This window comes from Opisthocomus hoazin, chromosome 30 (assembly GCF_030867145.1).
Source record: "Opisthocomus hoazin isolate bOpiHoa1 chromosome 30, bOpiHoa1.hap1, whole genome shotgun sequence".
Taxonomy (NCBI): domain Eukaryota; kingdom Metazoa; phylum Chordata; class Aves; order Opisthocomiformes; family Opisthocomidae; genus Opisthocomus; species Opisthocomus hoazin.
The window spans coordinates 2,773,721-2,791,796 of NC_134443.1; the positions used below are offsets into that span (position 1 = coordinate 2,773,721).

The window sequence follows — 18,076 nt, forward strand, 5'->3', positions numbered from 1 at the left end:
GGGCTGGAGAGCGTGGCTTTGCGGCGGCTCTTGGGGGGTTTGCTGGACGAGTCCTCGTACTCCTCGGCCAGGGAGAAGAGGTCGCTGAACCTGCGAGGTGGGGGGGGTCAGGCAATGTCGGGGCACCCCCCCCGTCGCGGTCCCCAAGCCGCGGGGGCGGCCGCCCACTCACTTCATCTTGTGGGCTTCGTCACAGCTGGCCTGGACGTGCTGCAGCGCCTGCAGGATCGGGTCTGGCTGAAAACTGTCAAAAAAACCGCCAGAAACGGGAGTCAGAGCCCCGCGGAGGTGGCTGGAGAACCCCCCCCAAGGCAGGGGGAACCCCCCCTCGGGCAGGGAACCCCCCCTCGGGCAGGGGACCCCCCCCCCGAGGCTGGAGAAACCCCCCACCGGGCAGGGGAAACCCCCCTTGGCAGGGGAAACCCCCTGAGAGCTGGAGAACCCCCCCCTGAGGCAGGGGGAACCCCCCCCCGAGGCAGGGGAACCCCCCCCCGAGGCAGGGGGAACCCCTCCTCGAGGCTGGAGAACCCCCCCCCTCGGGCAGGGGAACCCCTCCCCGAGGCTGGAGAAACCCCCCCACCGGGCAGGGGAAACCCCCCCGAGGCTGGAGAACCCCCCCTCGAGGCAGGGGGAACCCCCCCTCGAGGCAGGGGGAAGCCCCCCCCGAGGCAGGGGAACCCCCCCCAAGCAGGGGAACCCCCCAGCAGCCGGGGCGTTGGGCGCAGGAGGCTTTGCGAGGGGCTCCCAGCACCCCGGAGCGTCCCTATCCCTGGGGGCACCTGGCTGCGATGGAGCTGGGGGGCTGCGGGGTGGGGAGGGGGGTCCGGGGGGTCCCGGCTGCGCGGCGGTACGCACAGTTCTGCTTGGTGTTGGTCAGGTTGAGGCGGAGGTTGTCCAGGTGCTCCAGGATCTGCTCCAGGGTCAGCTGGGCCAGTTTGCTGCTGGAGCTGCGCAGGCTGCGGGCGGAGGAGGGCAGCCCGTTAGCGTGACCCCCCCCTTGCCCCCCGAACCCCCCAAGCAGATGTGGGGCACAGATAACCCTGCCCCTCGAGCTGCCCAGGGTGTCCCCAGCCCCCGGAGCGGGGATGAAGAACTATGAGGAAGAACTTCTTCCCTCTGAGGGTGACGGAGCCCTGGCCCAGGCTGCCCAGGGAGGCTGTGGAGTCTCCTTCTCTGGAGATATTCCAGCCCCCCTGGCCGCGGTGCTGTGCCCCCTGCTCTGGGTGACCCTGCTTGGGCAGGGGGTTGGGCTGGGGGACCCATGGAGGTCCCTTCCAACCCCCCATGCTGGGATTCTGTGATGGCGAGCGGCGCAGGACCTGTTTTCGGCCCCGGCCCCCAACCACGCGTGCTGCTCCAGCCCAGGGACGGAGGGGATAAATCCTGCTCGGGTCCCCCGCAGCTCCGGCGAGCGCCCAACGCCCCGCGCCGAGCCTCGGCGCCGGATGGTGCTCGGTGCCAGCACCGCGCCGGCAGCCGGGGCCTTGGCCGCCCGTTAATTAGCGGGCTCAGACCCGGTGATGGCTCCCGGAAGCGGGACACAGCGCCCATCGCCGCGCCGTCCCGCTGGGAAGGCCACACCTTAACGCCGAGGAGCGGAGGAAGGCGCCGGCTTCCCCGGCTGGGAGCACCGGCGGGACCCCGTCCCTGAGCCGGCTGGGTGCCGGGGGTCGTGCCGGGTCCCCGGGTGCTGGCTGGGGGGTCCCTGGGGACAGGCAGCGCTGGCAGCGGTGCGAGCGCGGTGCTGCTCAGCTTTCCCAGCACACTAGATGTCCTTCCTACTCCAGCCCTACTCCAGCCCTCTCCTCTTCCCTCTCCTCTCCCCTTCCTCTTCCTCTCCCTCCTCCCTCCTCTTCCTCTCTCCCTTTGCTCTTCCCTCTCCCCTCTACCTCTTCCTCTCCCCTCTCTCTCTTCCTCTTCTCCCTTTCCTCTTCCTCTCTCCTCTCCTCTCCTCTCCCTCTCTCTCCTCTCCTCTTCCTCTCCCTTTCCTTTTCTTCTCTCTCCTCTCCTCTTCCTCTTCCTCTCCCTCTCCCTCCTCTTCCTCTCTCCCTTTGCTCTTCCTCTCCCCTCTCCTCTTCCTCTCTCTCCTCTCCTCTTCCTCTCCCTTTCCTCTCCCTCTCTCTCCTCTCCTCTCCCTCTCTCTCCTCTCCTCTTCCTCTCCCTTTCCTTTTCTTCTTCCTCTCCTCTTCCTCTTCCTCTCCCTCTCCCTCCTCTTCCTCTCTCCCTTTGCTCTTCCTCTCCCCTCTCCTCTTCCTCTCCCTTTCCTCTTCCTCTCTCTCCTCTCCTCTCCCTCTCTCTCCTCTCCTCTTCCTCTCCCTTTCCTCTCCCTCTCTCTCCTCTCCTCTTCCTCTCCCTCTCCTCTCCTCTTCCTCTCCCTCTCCTCTCCTCTTTCTCTCTCTCCTCTCCCTCTCCCTCTCCTCTCCTCTTCCTCTCCCTCTCTCTCCTCTTCCTCTTCCTCTCCTCTCCCTCCTCTCCTCTCCCTCTCCCTCTCCTCTCCTCTCCCTCTCCCTCTCCTCTCCCTCTCCTCTGCCCCAGCCTGCGGTGCCGAGGTTCAGCTGCCTCCTCCAGCACCCAGAGCTCTGCCCACGCACAGCGCCCGGGAACAAGCCCCCCGCCCCTTCCCTCCGCAGGGAACCCGGCCGTGGGGAGCTGGGATCTCACCTCCGCGGGCCCCAGCTGCGTCCTTCAGCCCCACCGCACTCACGGACCCCGACCCCATCCGCCCCGGAGGCGGACATTCAAGGAACCGTGCCTGGAAGGCCACCGGCACCAAAAGATGCTCTGGGAACACCCAGGCGGGCACCGCGGGGCCGAGCAGCGGGGGCTGCCCGGTGGGTGCCGCGGCAGGGGAGCACCCAGGCTCGGCGCCGGCAGCTGAAAGCGCGTCCCCACCCAGCCGGGGCGACGGGCTCGGCACAAAGCGGTGCCGCTGGCGGGCAGGGCAGCCCGGCCTCGAGGAGACGACGGCGGCACGCGCCCGCGCTGCGCCGACGGCACGCGGCGCCTCGGGGAGCCCCTCACCTCTGGCGTTTGCGCGGGAGGCTGTTGTTCTTGATCAGCAGCGACTTGATGTGCTCGGCCAGGAGGTCGTCGTGTTTGATGCACCAGTGCCGCAGGATGCTCGTGGTGAACTGGTCGCCGGGGAGGCAGGGCCGGCTCAGCACCATCTTCACCATCTCCTCGCTGGGCCTGACGCAGGCGGGGAAGGGCGCGTGAGAGGGGAAGGACGAGCTGGGGTCCCCCCCTGCAGCCGCTGCCACCCACCCGAGCCCGACGGGAAGCTTCAGAGCCGGACACCAGCTCTGCGGAGCGGCCGTGCTGCGGGGGACCGGGCGCAGGAGCCCCGGCACAGCTCGGACGGCACCGAGCTTCCCCGAACAGCACCCGGGCCCCGCACGCCCCTCGGCAGCCCCAGCAGCGCTGGCTCCCAGGCTTGGGATGGCGGGCAGCGTTCGGACTCCGCTGCTTCCCGAGGTTGCTGGCAAGCAATCCTCCCGGGGACCAGCTCCCACCGTGCTCCCTGCCCAGCCCGCGTCGCCCGCTCGCGCCAGCCCCGCTCCCTCCGTACCAGGAGACAGCACGGCTGCGCGCTCCCGGCCCGAGCTCGCCCCGGCGCTCGCCGTCATCGCGGGCTTTTCGCTAACGCAGCTCAGAGCCGGGATTCAATGAGCCAGCCTCACGCGCTGCGCTCATGAAGACAAACCGAGCGCTCTTCGCTCGGAGCGGCGGGACGCGGCCGAGCCGCCCGAGCAGGCAGGGACAGCGCAGACCAGCGCCAAGGCAGCTCCAACACTGCACCCCGCGGCGTGGGCGCCGGGACGGGCGAGGTGACGGACCAACAGCCCATGGGCTACGCGAGCTGGCGCTCGGCAAACGGTGCTGCCGAAGCCCGGGCACAGCGGGGAGCTGCTGCCTCTGGGGACGGTGCTACGGGTCTCGTCACACGTGTCCACCCCACGGGCCCGGGGTCAGGACTGGCACCCAGAGCGAGATGGGCAGCGCCAGCGAGAGGGGGTCTCCCCACGCCTCGCTTCTCCCGCAGCCGGTGGCATCCCCTGGTCCCCGCCATGCCGACGGTGCTCGAGAAAGCCACCAGTGTGCCAGGGACAGCCCCACAAGCCTGCGGCCACAGGGCCTTCTGCAGAGCGTCGCCCAGCCCCGCAGCACCTACTTCTCTCGCCTCAGCTGCAGCAGCAGGCAGGATAAGGCCTCTGGGTGCTCTGCAAAGGGAAGGGCATCCTCAGCACAGCGCTCACGGCCGCCGCGGCCCAGCGCCGTGCCTCTGCCGCGCGGGCGACAGCTCACCTTTGTATTTGAGGTGCTGCAGGATGGGGATGATGGTCTCCAGAGGAATGCTGTGCGCCAGGAAGAGCTGCCAGGTGCAGTACTGCTCAAAGGTCTCCCAGTCCAGGCTTTGAACTAGGGGGAAGCACGGCACGGTGAGGGGACAAATGGCAGGGACCAGCCAGAGCCACCGCGGCCAGCTCTGCCGCAGCCCCTCGGCATCGCAGCCACCCCCCCAGCCCCGAGCCGGGCACCGGAGAAGGGCACAGCGCCCGAAACCCTGCGGAGTCTGTCGGGCTTCGACCGCGGCCCCGGCAGCTGTCCGAGGCCGAGCAGGGGCTCCGGGACTTGGCCGGCGGCACCGGGGTGGGCTCTGCCAGCTGAGGCACGGGTGGCAAAGCTGCAAAGTCACTAAAGCAGCTGCTCGGGGCTCAGAGGAAGAGAATTAATGAAGCTCTGTTAATTAACAGGCTTAGACCGCAGCTCGTGTAACCCCAAAGCTGGATCTAGGCAGCCATCGGATCAGGGCGATGGGGCTTCTCTCCAGAAAGACCTGCTGGCCCCCGCGCGCCGAGCTCTCCACGCTGGCTCTGCCCAAAACCGCCCCGGCCCAGAGGGCTGCAGCCACGGGGCAGACGCAGGCAGAAGGCAGCGCTTCCCACCGCACGACAGCCAGCGGCTTGCACGGCTGCGAGCCGAAGTGCAGTCAAAAAGCAACAAGGGGAACTGGGTCACCCACTGGTGATCCTGGGGGGAAAGGCGAGGAATGCTGCGAGGGAGCGATCACGGGCACCAGCCTTCTCCTGCGCAGTGGCTAAGGGGACCGTGGTCCTGGCAAGGGGCTGGGTGTCCATCTGCCAGGCTTCCTCTCTCTGTTCAGGGTGGTCCAAGGGCTGGACTAAACAGCAGCCAAGGCCTTTTTGCTCTTGGTCAACAGAAAATGAAGGGAAATCCCGATTCCAACCTTTCTGACCACCCTTCTGCCATCGCCTCCAGCTGCCTCTGCCCCTGCTGCACTGGGAGAAGAGGTCACGGCCGTCCCCAGCAAGGCGGCCGGCTCAGCCGCTGCACGGCGGGGAGCGACCGACCGCGCAGCACCAGCCACGGCTTTGCACCAGGACAAGTTCACATCCCTGGAGACGCAGCAGCCGGGACCACGTGGGGAGGCTGCAGAGCTGGGGGAGATCTCAGGACATTCCTTTTTCTCGTGGTTTATTTTTTTCCCCTCTGCCCAGGCAGGCTGCAGATGTGCGGAGCCCCGGATTACACTTTGCCTGGCACTGCGGAGAGCCAGGGCTCCCAAGCCAGCCTGGAAATGCCACGAGAGCACACAGCTTGGACCACGCTGCTAAACCTAACAATGCGGTTTAGGGCAGGGATCCTTTAAGCAGCAGCAGCAACGCCATGAGGAAACCCAGACCTGGGCAGAACACAGCCAGCCCAAGAGCCCCTCTCGGCCACCTTCCGCAGGGCTCTGCCCACGGCGGCGTGGCCACGTGCGGCATCGCTGACCCAGTGAGGCTCGACACGGACTACAGCCCTCCCCAGCAGCAAGGGCAAAGCCGTGGCGAAGGCTGCAGCCTCCTCCCTTTCCCGGGAATCAGGGTCTCGCTGCAAAACGGGGGCCCAAAGGGCAGGAAGGCTTGGGGATGCCCAGGAACCACTCTGCTTTCACCCCCGCCCTCCCCGAGGTGGGCTCGTCCCTGAAGGAGTGCGACTCACTCAGGATGTTCAGCACCGAGTCCTTCCGGAACATGACGAGGTTCCCCATCATCACGTGGCACACCAGCTCCTGCAACTGGGCGGCAGAGAAAATGGGGTTAGCGGGGTGCTCGGGCTCCCCGGAAGCCCTCTTAGGCGGGGAACCACCAGGCAGGTCCAGAGAGCCAGCAGGGAAGCTGCCACCCTGCCCACACCGGCCATCTCCGCAAGGCAGGGATCCGGCGGGGAGCCCCAGAAACCCCAAGGGCTCACAAATCAGAGCTGCAGCTCGGGGGCGAGGCAGCTGCCGCGAGGGACCGGCAGACGCAGAGAAGCAAGGGGAGGTGAATGGCTTCACACATCAACACCCAGGCTGGAGAGCAAGCGTCACGCAGGACAGAGAGCAGATCCTCTCTGCTCGGGGCCCCGATCGTCCCTGGTCTGCAGGACGGGAGCTGACGCTGCCCAGACGCACGGTGCTTCCCACATGGACTCCCCCCCTGCATCCCTGGGAGAGGTCGGGACACGCGGGGAGCCTGCCCGGGGTGCACTGGAGTGGGGACAGGAGCTGGGGAGCCCCGTTCCCGGCTCCCGTGTCGACGGGCTCGGCTACAGAGTGCACCTTGGCTCTCGTCTGCCTTCCTCCCTGCTCCTCGGCCTCTGGGTGCAGCCTGCTCGGGCGCAGGCTCTGGATGCAGGCTGAGCCGCCCCGGCTCTGCCCCACGGCTCTGCTCGCAGACCCCACACGGACCAGGCACGGGGGCCACGCAGCCAGAGCATCGCGGGGAAACAGATGAAGAATAACAGGAAGGAACGAAGGAATTGGAGGAGGGAGGGGAGAGGAAACGCTACAGGCCTCTGCTGGGAAAAACAAAACCTTCGCATTTCAGCCCGGGGCAGAGCCCGGGAGCAGAGGGGTGAGAGCAGGGCTGAGCTGGGGGGGTCAGGGCATCAGGACTCAAACCCTTCCTGGACCCAGCTTCGGCTCCAGCCTGCCAAGCAAAACTTGCCGGCGAGGCGTTCTGGCCCCCGCGCAGCTGGGAAAAGCACGACTGGCCAGGAATGGAGCATAAACAGGGCGAGTTCAGGGGTTATCGGCAGATCACGCTCCAGACGAGCCTCGACAGCAGAAGCACGCAGGACAGCATTCTTGCCGGTGCCCACCTCCCCGCCCTCAGCTTTCGCTGCGACTATTTTTGGGTTGCTCATGGCAACTCAGCGTGACCATGGGGAAAGGTTCCTTCCAGGAGGCTCTAACGAGGGCTTGGCCTTCCGCTCGTTAGCCTACGGAGCCCGCAGCGGATCTCCCACCAGGAAGGGAAGAGCTGGGCGCCGTCTCAGCCCTGCCAGCCCCTTTCCTGCGCCCTCCCGTTGTGACGCTGCCCGCAGCTCTGTGGCTGCCCAGCAGCACTAAGCACCTCCCTGCCAACGGCGTCGTTATTCATAATTATTATTACTGATGGCCCACGGCAGCACTAGCTGGGATTCCGTGTTCGGACACCGCAGCTCCTTGTGGGAAAGAGATACCCGGAGGTTTTGGGGCTCCTCTTCGCAAAGCTCAATGCCTCACTCAAGAACCAGGGCAAGGAGGACTAAACCAGATCAGCCATTTCGGGTGGAAACCTCCCGGGAGCGGAGGAGCCGAGTGCTGCTGCTTCAAGAACGTGCTGCCTCCCAGCCCAGACACCGCTCCCCTCCTCACCTGGAATGAGTCGATGACAGCTACAATCATGTTCAGCAGCTCGCCGCTTCGCAGGGTCTCGTCCGGGAACTGGAAGAGTACAAAAGCAGGGCTCAGGAAAGAAGAGTGCAGGCAGCAGGGCGAGGGAGGGTCTCCTCCCCCCCTACTCTGCCCTGGGGAGGCCCCATCTGCAGTGCTGGGTCCAGTGCTGGGCTCCCCAGTTCAAGAAAGATGAGGAGCTGCTGGAGAGAGTCCAGCGCAGGGCTACGAGGATGAGGAGGGGACTGGAGCATCTCTCCTGCAAGGAGAGGCTGAGGGAGCTGGGCTTGTTCAGCCTGGAGAAGAGAAGGCTGAGAGGGGACCTTAGAAATGCCAATCAATATCTGCAGGGGGGGGTCAGGAGGACAGGCCCAGACTCTTTCCAGTGGTGCCCAGTGACAGGACAAGGGGCAACAGGCACAAACTGGAGCAGAGGAAGCTCCAGCTGAACACGAGGAAGAACTTCTTCCCTCTGAGGGTGACGGAGCCCTGGCCCAGGCTGCCCAGGGGGCTGTGGAGTCTCCTTCTCTGGAGATATTCCAACCCCCCTGGCCGCGGTGCTGTGCAGCTCTGGGTGACCCTGCTTGGGCAGGGGGTTGGGCTGGGTGACCCATGGAGGGCCCTGCCAACCCCTGCCATGCTGGGATTCTGGGACTCTGTGAAAGGACACGAGGCAGAGGCCGGTCAAAATCTCCCATCCCCATAGCGGATGGAGCTGCGCGAGGAGCCAGGCTGCTTCCGCTGCGGGTGGCAGGAGTCAGCCAGCCCAGGGCGGTTCAAGCTCCCCGTTTTTCCCTGTCCTCGCTAGCTTTGCTCGCCGTTCCAGCGCCTCAGGCCCTACGCAGCGCTGCAAGGAAATCAACAGAAACTCAGCACCCAGGGCAAAAGGCCAGGGAAATCGGCAGCACCAAGCCATGGCTGCTTCCCTTGGATCCGGCTGGCCAGACAGGCTGCTCTCAGGACATTCTGCCTGACTTCAGCCGGTCACTACGCCCACGGGGACACCGACAGTCAGACCCCCTTGTGGGGGGGCAGCTGTTAAACCCCAAGGACCGGGGAGGGGATCCGGCCGCTGCTCTGTGCCAGGATCCCCCCCCGGAGCACGCACCACGCTGCTGCGTGGCACGGTGCCTGCTCTTGCGCAGGTTTTTCTCCCCTCCCCAGGCTGTTGCCGTGCCCCTTTCCCTACAGAAGCCCCCGGGAAGCGCTCGCGAGGAACGGGGCTGGACGGCCCCAACGCCCAGCAGATGTTCCTGCTGACCCAGCCAGAAAGGAGGGAGGAGCGGGGCCAGCTCATTCCTCCCAGGGAATGAGAAAGTACAGGCAGAACTGTGACCCCTCCATCTATTCCGAGTGCGCGACGTTACCCTCCCTCTCGCCAGTCCCAGCACCCCTCCCTGCAGCCCAGCGATCGCTGGGTGCTTGTTGGAAGCGGCCTCCACCCTGCAACCATTTCAGACAAAAGGCTGCAGCCTGCACCGGGCTGCGAGAGCTTGCCCACGTCCCGGCAGTGGGAAGGGAACAGCAGCTCCGTCCAAGGCCCAGGCACGCTGGGTGAACTGGGACCAAGCTGGGACCTGTCTGGTGCAGATGCCTGGCTCCCTGTTCCAAACGTGCTCTCTGCTACGTCCAGCTGGCTCCGCCTCAGCACCGAGTGCCGAAAGCCATAAAACCTTTCATTAAACCCAAGGGTCTGGGGCAGGCAGCAGAGCTCGTTCCGAGTGCTGCTTGCCCCAGACTTTGACACATCTGCTTGGAGCCTTCCCCTGCCGCTCTCCAGGAGGAAAAGCAGCAGAGAGCAAAACCTCTTTAACCAGGGAGCACAGACAACGCTGCGCCGGGAGCCAAGCACGTGCAGGAGACGAAGCCGGGACAGCAAGCCCAGTGCCTCGCCAGCCACGGAGCGCGTCAGGCTTTCACGGGGCTGGGCGGTGGACGGAGACCGGGTTGTGCTCAGCCTGACACAGCCTTTTCTAGGCTTTCTGGCTTCTCTGCTGCAGCGTGACAAGCTCCGAAGCAAACCAGCCCAGCCCCGCAGGAAGGTGAGGGGATGCCCTGTGCATCCGAACCGGGGTCCCCGGCGCCTGGCGGCGGCCTCACCTCTGTGTAAATGGAGGGGGTGAGGTAGCAGAGCAGCCGCACGTCGTCCTCCTGGCAGGCCTTCATGTCCATCATCAGACACGTGTGCAGGTCCCCCAGCTGCGTGGCCTGGGCGAAGGACTCGTACAGGTTCATCTTCCCAGCTGCAGCTTTGCTGGAAGGAGACGTGCCCGGGTGAGGGAGGAGCCCCCCGGACCGCAGCGAGGGCTGGGGGTCTGGTGGTGCGACACCGAGCTGGCTCTTGCAGGCAGCACCAGCCACGGCGAAGCTCAGACGCTTCCCCACCATCCCCACAGCCTACCTGGCTTTTAAATAGTACAGGAGGTGGTAGCCGATCTTGGGCTGCTTCTGATAGAGCTCCGACAGGAGATCCAGCAGCAGAGAGAAACCGCTGTTGTCCTCCTGCATCTGGCAGAGGTTCCTTGGGGAGCAGAGGGTGGGGAGACAGCCCCGTTAACACGGGATACCACGCACGAGCTTCTCTGCTGACGACGAGGCCCGGCAGCTTGCAGGGAAACCCAGCTCCCAGCACCAGGCAGCCCTGGCCACCCGCTCTCGGGACGGGGCGCAGGGGCCACCTCCCAGCCCTGCCGCAGGGGACGCGCAGCCACCAAGGGGTCAGGACCCAGCAGACTTCACCGGGGATCCCTGGCTGCCACAACGGGCCAAACAAGCTGCGACTTTCCTGTATTTGAAGTCTTTTTACTGAACAAAACGCAGCACAGGTAGAGCGAAGCAATAAATTCTGGGATCAGCCCTGGGGCAAGCAGGGCCGTGGCAGGATCAGACCCACACAGGGTTCACCCACAGTGGTGGTCAGGAAGCAAACAAGAAAGCCCTAGATTACTCAAACATTTCAGAGCAGACATACCTAAAGATCAGGTAGAGAGGCTTCCCCACCGACTCCTCCAGAGACCTGCGGGACAAACGCGACCGTCAGAGCTCTGCCTGCGCCCACCCTCTGCGCTTCCCCAGCAACGGCAGGGGAAAAGCCCTGGACCTTGTTCGCGGAGGTCCTCGGGCCACCAGGGGTTCGCCCTAGCTAACGGGGAGACGGGAACGGCCCTGCTAACAGCACCCAGCAGCTCCGACTGCGAGCCCTGTCCCAACAAAATCCTGGAGGAAGAGTGTAGAGTGCTGGTTTGTGCGAGTACAGCAGGGACAGAGGGAGCATCTCAGACCCTGGGTGACCCGGCCAGACGGTCAGAAGCCACCAGAGCATCACCTAAACTGAGCTCTGACACCAGGCCCTGCGGCAGCAGGTTCTCCCTGCGCTTGCGGGGAGGAGGGAGATGGTCTCTGCTGAGCCCTGGAGCTGACAACTGCTGACCAGCTCCACACCGACCGCTTGCGAACCCTGGACTGCTTCGCCGGGGAAGCTGCTGGCTCCAGCATGGACTTCTGAAAATGGGGAATATTTCACTGGGAAAAGCCCAAGTCCCAGTGCGAAAGGATGAGACGCACAAAAAATAGATCCTTACTCCTCCGTGATTTCTTCTGGCAAAACCTCACCACGGAAGTGAGCCTTAAATAGCTCCTGGAGGCAGGATGCGAGCACCGATAGCTGCTCCGAGTCGAAGTCCTCCTGGTAGAGAGAAAGGAAGGAATGAGAGGAGAAAGCACAAGCTCAGACCCTGCCTGACCGGCTCAGGTACGGCTGGAAGGGCCACAGCAGCGTCACCGCGGCGGCAAACGGACCCCAAGCAGCTCAGGAGCCGTTTCGCTGCTCTGCTGCAGCACCAGGAGCTGGTCATCAGCAAACCAAGCCCCGAATCGATGTTCACCTCTGAAGCGCTTCAGTCACTGTGCTCCACTTCTCCTCTAATGGCTAGTAACTCTCTGATCTCGGCTCTCTCTCTGCAAAGGGCTAAGGGGGACTGAAAGCACTCGGCAATGGGTATTCACACCCTGACAAGCCCTTTCCCCGTGTTCCCGCTGAGGGCAGAGGCAGCTCTCAGATGCTAAAAGGCCACTTGACTCCAAAGGGAGTTGATTAAAGGCAGGGGATGCGACCCCTCTTCAACTCTCCACCGCAGCTCTTCTGCTGGGCAGGGCTTGCTGCAGCCTCTCCTGAGCACAAAGCCCCGGGCCGAAAGCAAGGGAGCATCCCAGCTGCACGGCACGCGCCGAAGGCCCTGTTGCACTGGGACATTGCTAGAATCACAGAACCATTAAGGTTGGAAAAGACCTCTAAGATCACCAAGTCCAACCATCACTTAGGCACGGGGTGTAAGGACACAGAGCACGGACGGAGCGATCACAGAATCACAGAATGGTAGGGGTTGGCAGGGACCTCTGTGGTCACCCAGCCCAACCCCCTGCCCAAGCAGGGTCACCCAGAGCAGGCTGCACAGCACCGCGGCCAGGGGGGTTGGAATATCTCCAGAGAAGGAGACTCCACAACCTCCCTGGGCAGCCTGTTCCAGTGCCCTGTCACCCTCAGAGGGAAGAAATTCTTCCTCAGGTTCAGACAGAGCTTCCTGTGCTTCAGTTTGTGCCCATTGCCCCTTGTCCTGTCGCTGGGACAGGACAAGGGGACACCTTCCCCTTCCAGCAAGCAGCAGCTTGGGGCTGTGTTTAACAACCACAGATAGAGCTGCGTCGTGCCACTCTGAACTCGTTTCGCGTTCCAGCGTCCCTCCTCGAGGCGCAGCTCTGGGGGCAGAGCCGTGCAGGGCGGGAGCTGCCCAGCCCACACCACCCCAGTTGCTCTGGTTTTGCAGTCAGGCGGCAGCGCTGCTCCCCGCGTCGGTGCCGTTACCTCCAGGACTTGATCCACGATTTCCTGCATGACCTCACACTGAGCTTCCGTATCGCTGGAGCACAAAAACAAGAGGAAATCCAAGTTACATAGGAAGATACCGAGAGCAGGGACAAGGGGGCTTTGTGCTGAGCTGGCTCTGCTCGGGAGCCCCCCAGGACCTGAGAGTGGGGCAGGCTCTGCTTTGCTCTGCTTGTCTGCAGCAAGACGAGCAAATGAAACGACTAAAAGCATAAGATTAAATGCACTTCAAGCCATAAATTACACTAAATCAGTCTACTACGCCAAGGTCTAAAAAGGGAGAGCTTTTTTTAACCTTCTTTTGATGGAGCAGATTCCAAGGGCACTGCAAATCGCGAGTGGAGGTGGGGAAGTGCAGCGAACATGCAGACACAGGTACGTCTCTGTCCGCAGGGAACGCGTCCCATGTAGAGACGCACTGAAAGCCCCAGGCAGCAACTGCCCCAAAGGCCACGCAGCCTCCCCTCATCAACCCAACAGCAGAGAAGGATGAAACTCGGGGCACTTTGCCTTCCTGTCCCTGATTCAGAGAAACACTGTAGCCCCCAGCAAATGGCTGTTCCGTCCTGGTCTGAGCCTGCTCCAAGGACAAGTTACGAGGCTCTTAACCCAGCAGCTTTCCAAAGCACCTGGGACGTTCCCTGCACAAGCTGTGCGGGAGGACCTCACCGTGACGAAGGGAGACCAGCCACACGGTCGCATCAGCCCCGAGAGCAGGGCTCTGGAGCGAGCAGCACTGCCCAACAGGACTAAAGGGTCTTGTGTGTCGCTGCCCTGAAGAGACCAACACCAAACGGAACACGACCAAAGGACACCAACCTTCCCTTCTGCAGCTGCAGGACTTTATCCTTCAGTGACTCATCCAGCTGGTCCAGGAAGGGAGTGATATCAACAGGCTCCTCCACAAAGCTTTCTTTGATTGGATGAAACCTGAACTCCCTCTTCTTCCCTGCACCAAAGAAAGCAGCAGTGGAGCAGTCCATTTGCCCAAGCAGCCACGGCTCAGGAGTTCGAGGCGATCTCTGCCCTCGCAGCGGGAGTCGTGTGGGGCTGCGGGGCCGTCGGCACCCCTGGACAAACAGCATGCTCCCAGCGTGCGGTCCAGCTCCCGATCTTGCCTTCACCCTTTGGAGATGTGGCCAGGTCACAGGGAGCAGGAAGGTGGGATGGGATCCATGCACAGCAGATGGTCAGAAATGTGGTTCTGCTTCAGTCCGGTTTCCAAACCCGCTGCTTTGCCTGTCCTTCAACGTGCTCAAACGGAGCCGGCTCGCAAGGCTCGCTCCACCCGAGGTGCAAACGTTTGTGCTCGAGACTCTGGGACTGAGCTACCCCAACTGCTCTTCCACACCCTCCTCCTCCAGGCCCATTCCAGGCCCCAAAAATGAACTGCAGCAGAGGCCAGAAGAGCCAGGGCCAAGGCACAAGCGCTCACCAAGAAGCTGCTGCTACGGGATGGGATGGGACAAGGTAGCCGATGCCCTTTGCAAAAACCCTCTCTGCACATGGCCTTTGAGCCTGTGTGTGCCTCCCAGGGCCCCAGGCCGCTGTCGGGGCTCGATGGGGCTACTGAAGACAGTGCTACAGCACAGTGTCACGTCCTCTCCCCCCTCCCAGGCCTGGTCTCCTTCCCAGGGCGGGGGGAACCCTCCAGCATGGCAGGAAGCCCACAGGGGTCCAACCACCAAGGCCAGGAATGGCTCAAGATGTCTGGAGCTCCAGAGGGGATTCCAGCCTCGTGCACAGCCTCCTGGCTTCGAGAGGGAGCAAGTATAAGAAAAACCATGTGGCCGAGCAATTAAGAAGCCTGAGCCTCATCAGCAGCTGCCTGAGAACAGAGTCGCCCTGTTCCCAAACCAACCATCCGGCACAGCACCTGCCGCAGGGATTCCCAGCCACGCAGCACAGCGGGGCTTCAGGCTACTCAGACATCTAGGGAGGACACACGGGTGGAGAAAGCGCTACATTGGAAGGGTCTGAGCTCTGGGGAACAACCAGGCAAGGAGACAAAGGCCAACAGCCTTTCCCTCTGAGCGCAGATCTGTATCAGCTCTCCTGAGCCCGGCTGTCGGGGCCCGGGAAGCAGCGAAGCATCGGCCTCAACACGCTTGTGGAAGGAAAGCTGGAGCTCAAGAAGGGGGTCAGCACTGAGCGCAGCTCGTGAGCGAGCGGCTTTGAGGGAACTGTGCTCCCAGGTGGCTGTCTGAGGAGCCTCCACCACGCAGGAGGGAGCCCGCAAGACAGCGGGGAAACGCCGTCCGGCACAAACGGCAGCGATTCACATCGTGGCGGTGCAGGACTTAAAGCACTTGGTGCTCAGCTTACTGCATTCCTCACCTTTGCTGTTCAAGTCATCTTCATCATCACTGAATGCGGCCTCGGCGTTGTCGTAGCAACCATCGTCCTTTTCCGACATATGATTGTCTATCTCCATGGAAGCGGGTTCCTCAATTTTTACTGCAAGATGGTCAGAGCAGAAAGTGAGGTTATGATGGCTCCTCGCACAGCCGAGTCGCTTCAAGCAATAAACAGGTTCCGACATGGAGAGAAAAGTCCTCTGAAAAGGGAGGAAAGGGTCGAGGCAAGTGATGGACCCTGGAAAACTCCAGCTGGGGAAGGGCACTCCAGGGACTACACTGAACTGTCCTGACCAGGTGGCAAGCACGGCAGGACTGGGGCATTCTCAGAATCACAGAGTCACAGAGTTGTCACAGAGTCACAGAGTTGTCACAGAGTCACAGAGTTGTCACAGAGTCATGGAATGTTCGGGGTTGGAAGGGACCTCTGGGGTCACCCAGCCCAACCCCCTGCCCAAGCAGGGTCACCCAGAGCTGCACAGCACCGCGTCCAGGTGGGGCTGGCATATCTCCAGAGAAGGAGACTCCACAGCCTCCCTGGGCAGCCTGGGCCAGGGCTCCGTCACCCTCAGAGGGAAGAAGTTCTTCCTCGGGTTCAGCTGGAGCTTCCTCTGCTCCAGTTTGTGCCCATTGCCCCTTGTCCTGTCGCTGGGCACCACTGGAAAGAGTTCGGCCCCATCCTCCTAACACCCAGCCTTCAGATATTTATAAGCATTTATTAGGTCTCCACCTTGGCTGCCCAGCACCCTCCGTGCTTCAGCCCTTACCCAGGCCAATGGCCGAGCCCAAGTCCCTGAGCAGAGCAACAGCTTTGCCAGCGCCGCGAGGCCGAGAAGCTCGGGGCAGCAGGGTTTGGTGCTGAGCTCGGTCCCTTCAGCCGCAGCAGCTGTGGCAACAGGAAAACCAGACCGGCTTACAGGCAGGGTCCTTCGGCAGATCTGGCAGAGCAGCAGCACTCACACATTAAATACAGGTTAGAAATGTTTAAACTAATTATGTCCATCAATTAGCTGATGGAGAACGAAGGCTAAGTAGCAGAAACAGGTAGTGTGCATCTTCAGCGTACAGCGGGGCCGCGACGTCTGAACCCGAGGAAGAACTTCTTCCCTCTGAGGGTGACAGAGCCCTGGCCCAGGCTGCCCAGGGAGGCTGTGGAGTCTCCTTCTCTGGAGATATTCCAGCCCCCCTGGACGCCGTGCTGGGCAGCTCTGGGTGACCCTGCTTCAGCAGGGGGTTGGGCTGGATGACCCACAGAAGTCCCTTCCAACCCTCCCATGCTGGGATTCTGTGACGAAGAGAGACCACAAGCACCCACAAATACCCAGAGCCCTCCTCTCCCCGGGGTCCCAGTCCGACCCTCCGAACGGCGGTGGCTGCTGCTGCAGGAGAGCGGGGAGAGCCCCGTCCCCGGGAAGGCAGCGCCCGCCGCAGCCTCCCTCTGCCCTCGCTCCCTACCTTCCATGGGGGGCGAGGGCGAACTGCAGAACTCCGGGAATTTCTCCCTCAACATGGCGCGGAGCTCTTTGTCCAGCTTGGGGTTGTCGAAGAGAGGGGCCAGATGTCTGTGTCGGAGGGGAGGAAGGGAAAGGGATGAGAAAGAGACGGGCCACAGTGCCCCGCCGCGTAGCTTCACCTCGGTGGCCGTGCAAGGGGATCTCCTCCCTTAGCTCAGGGCTTTGGTTTGTGTTACGGACCACAAGCTACAAGGTCCAGCCTTCCTTCCTGCAGCTCACCCAGGGTTCCCTCACTTTGCCACTGATGGGACTCGTGTCACCAGAAGACCCGTGGGAAGGGGAGAAGAGGTCCTACCTCCTGGGAGGGGAACCCGGCTGATGCAGGAGCTGGCTGCAAGCTGGAGCACCATGAGCGAGGCTGCTCCTCTCAGCTCGGGGACCAGAAAGGGCCGGGGACATTTCTACTCATCCGACGCGGCGTGCCGATGGCTTTCTTAACCCACCCATCCCCTTGCTTCAAGGAACAGCTCTCAGGACAAGCCTCAGCCCCATAAAGACACAATTATGGCTTCTTCCACGCTCCATACACAACACAAATGCCCTCCGCAGCTCTCGTAGAGCCTGGAGGTCGTTTCAGCTCACAGACCCAGGAAAACCGGCGCACCGCAGTCGTGTAAACGTAGGAAAATTCAGGGCTGTCTTACGCAAGGACTCGCTTCTCCACAATGTGGGTGAGAGAGTTGAACACGCCTTGCCGGACGTGAGCCTCCAGCGGTGGGTAGAAGTTGGGAATGATCTGAAAACAGGAGAACGACCACATGAGCATTATGAACCCTTCTGCCTACCATCGGGCCTGCGTCAGCCAGCAGGACCCAGCCAGGACCAGCGACAGCCACGCGTCAGCTTCTTGGGTTGACCTCGACTCAAGCCCCACATCCCAGCTGCTCTTGGCCAAGAGGGGCAGCAGGAGAGCCCTCCGAGGGCAGCATCTCAGGGACAGGGCACAGAAGGGGGATCAGCCCATGCCTCCAGCTTTTCCAGCCCGGAGGGCCAGCGGTGCATCTCCCAGGGATGAGAAAAACCACACAGATGTTGCCTCGTGAGCTGCGAGAAGCCCTGGGGCTTGCCAGGGCCGTGCTCCAAGCAGCAGCGAATGCTGCAGGAGCGGGGGGAATACGAGCAGGGCACCCGAAACAACATTCAGCTCTGTCCACACACAGTCCTTTGCTTCTGGAAGGAGGCAGAGGACTCCTCCCGGAGATCTGGGTCATCCCGGGAACGTTCCACCCAGTTCCTCTGCCAGAAGCCAGCAGCTGCTTTTGGACTTGGGCAGCCCAGGAGCAACCAGAGTGTGCTGGGCACAAGGAACACTTCAGAAGCCTTTTTCCTACTAAGGCTCATCATTCGGGAAGGATTTATTTGCAGAGCTGGGAAGTCTTAGATGCTTTCCCACAGTGGCATTCTCATTAAGGAGCAACGCATGGGCCCAGCGCTCCGACCTCCAGGAACCGCCCAGGATTGACCAAAAGACCACAGGGATTCACCAAAGCCTCTGGTGGCTGGGTTGAAGAGGCAAATAATCCGGCACTGTGCCTGACTGTGCTCCCACCAGATCAGCCAGGGGAAAATCCCTCCTTCACTTCGCGTAGGTAAGGGGAGGTCAAGAGGGCTGCCAGCA

The 18,076-nt window shown here is 62.7% G+C and overlaps 1 protein-coding gene across 1 annotated transcript in view; it reads right to left on the minus strand.

Moving 5' to 3' along the window:
• The window catches only part of INTS3 (integrator complex subunit 3), a 41,790-nt gene continuing 23,714 nt past the window's right edge, over positions 1 to 18,076 (minus strand). The window contains exons 13-29 of the mRNA XM_075445331.1: positions 17,103 to 17,194; positions 16,400 to 16,506; positions 14,925 to 15,044; positions 13,407 to 13,536; positions 12,567 to 12,621; positions 11,287 to 11,390; positions 10,677 to 10,721; positions 10,107 to 10,226; positions 9,806 to 9,959; positions 7,688 to 7,756; positions 6,007 to 6,082; positions 4,306 to 4,419; positions 4,172 to 4,220; positions 3,022 to 3,189; positions 856 to 956; positions 173 to 244; positions 1 to 90 (exon numbers count right to left, since the gene is read on the minus strand). Coding sequence (XP_075301446.1) covers positions 174 to 244; positions 856 to 956; positions 3,022 to 3,189; positions 4,172 to 4,220; positions 4,306 to 4,419; positions 6,007 to 6,082; positions 7,688 to 7,756; positions 9,806 to 9,959; positions 10,107 to 10,226; positions 10,677 to 10,721; positions 11,287 to 11,390; positions 12,567 to 12,621; positions 13,407 to 13,536; positions 14,925 to 15,044; positions 16,400 to 16,506; positions 17,103 to 17,194 — 1,575 coding nt within the window. The 3' untranslated portion in view covers positions 1 to 90; position 173. The remainder of the gene's footprint in view (positions 91 to 172; positions 245 to 855; positions 957 to 3,021; positions 3,190 to 4,171; positions 4,221 to 4,305; positions 4,420 to 6,006; positions 6,083 to 7,687; positions 7,757 to 9,805; positions 9,960 to 10,106; positions 10,227 to 10,676; positions 10,722 to 11,286; positions 11,391 to 12,566; positions 12,622 to 13,406; positions 13,537 to 14,924; positions 15,045 to 16,399; positions 16,507 to 17,102; positions 17,195 to 18,076) is intronic.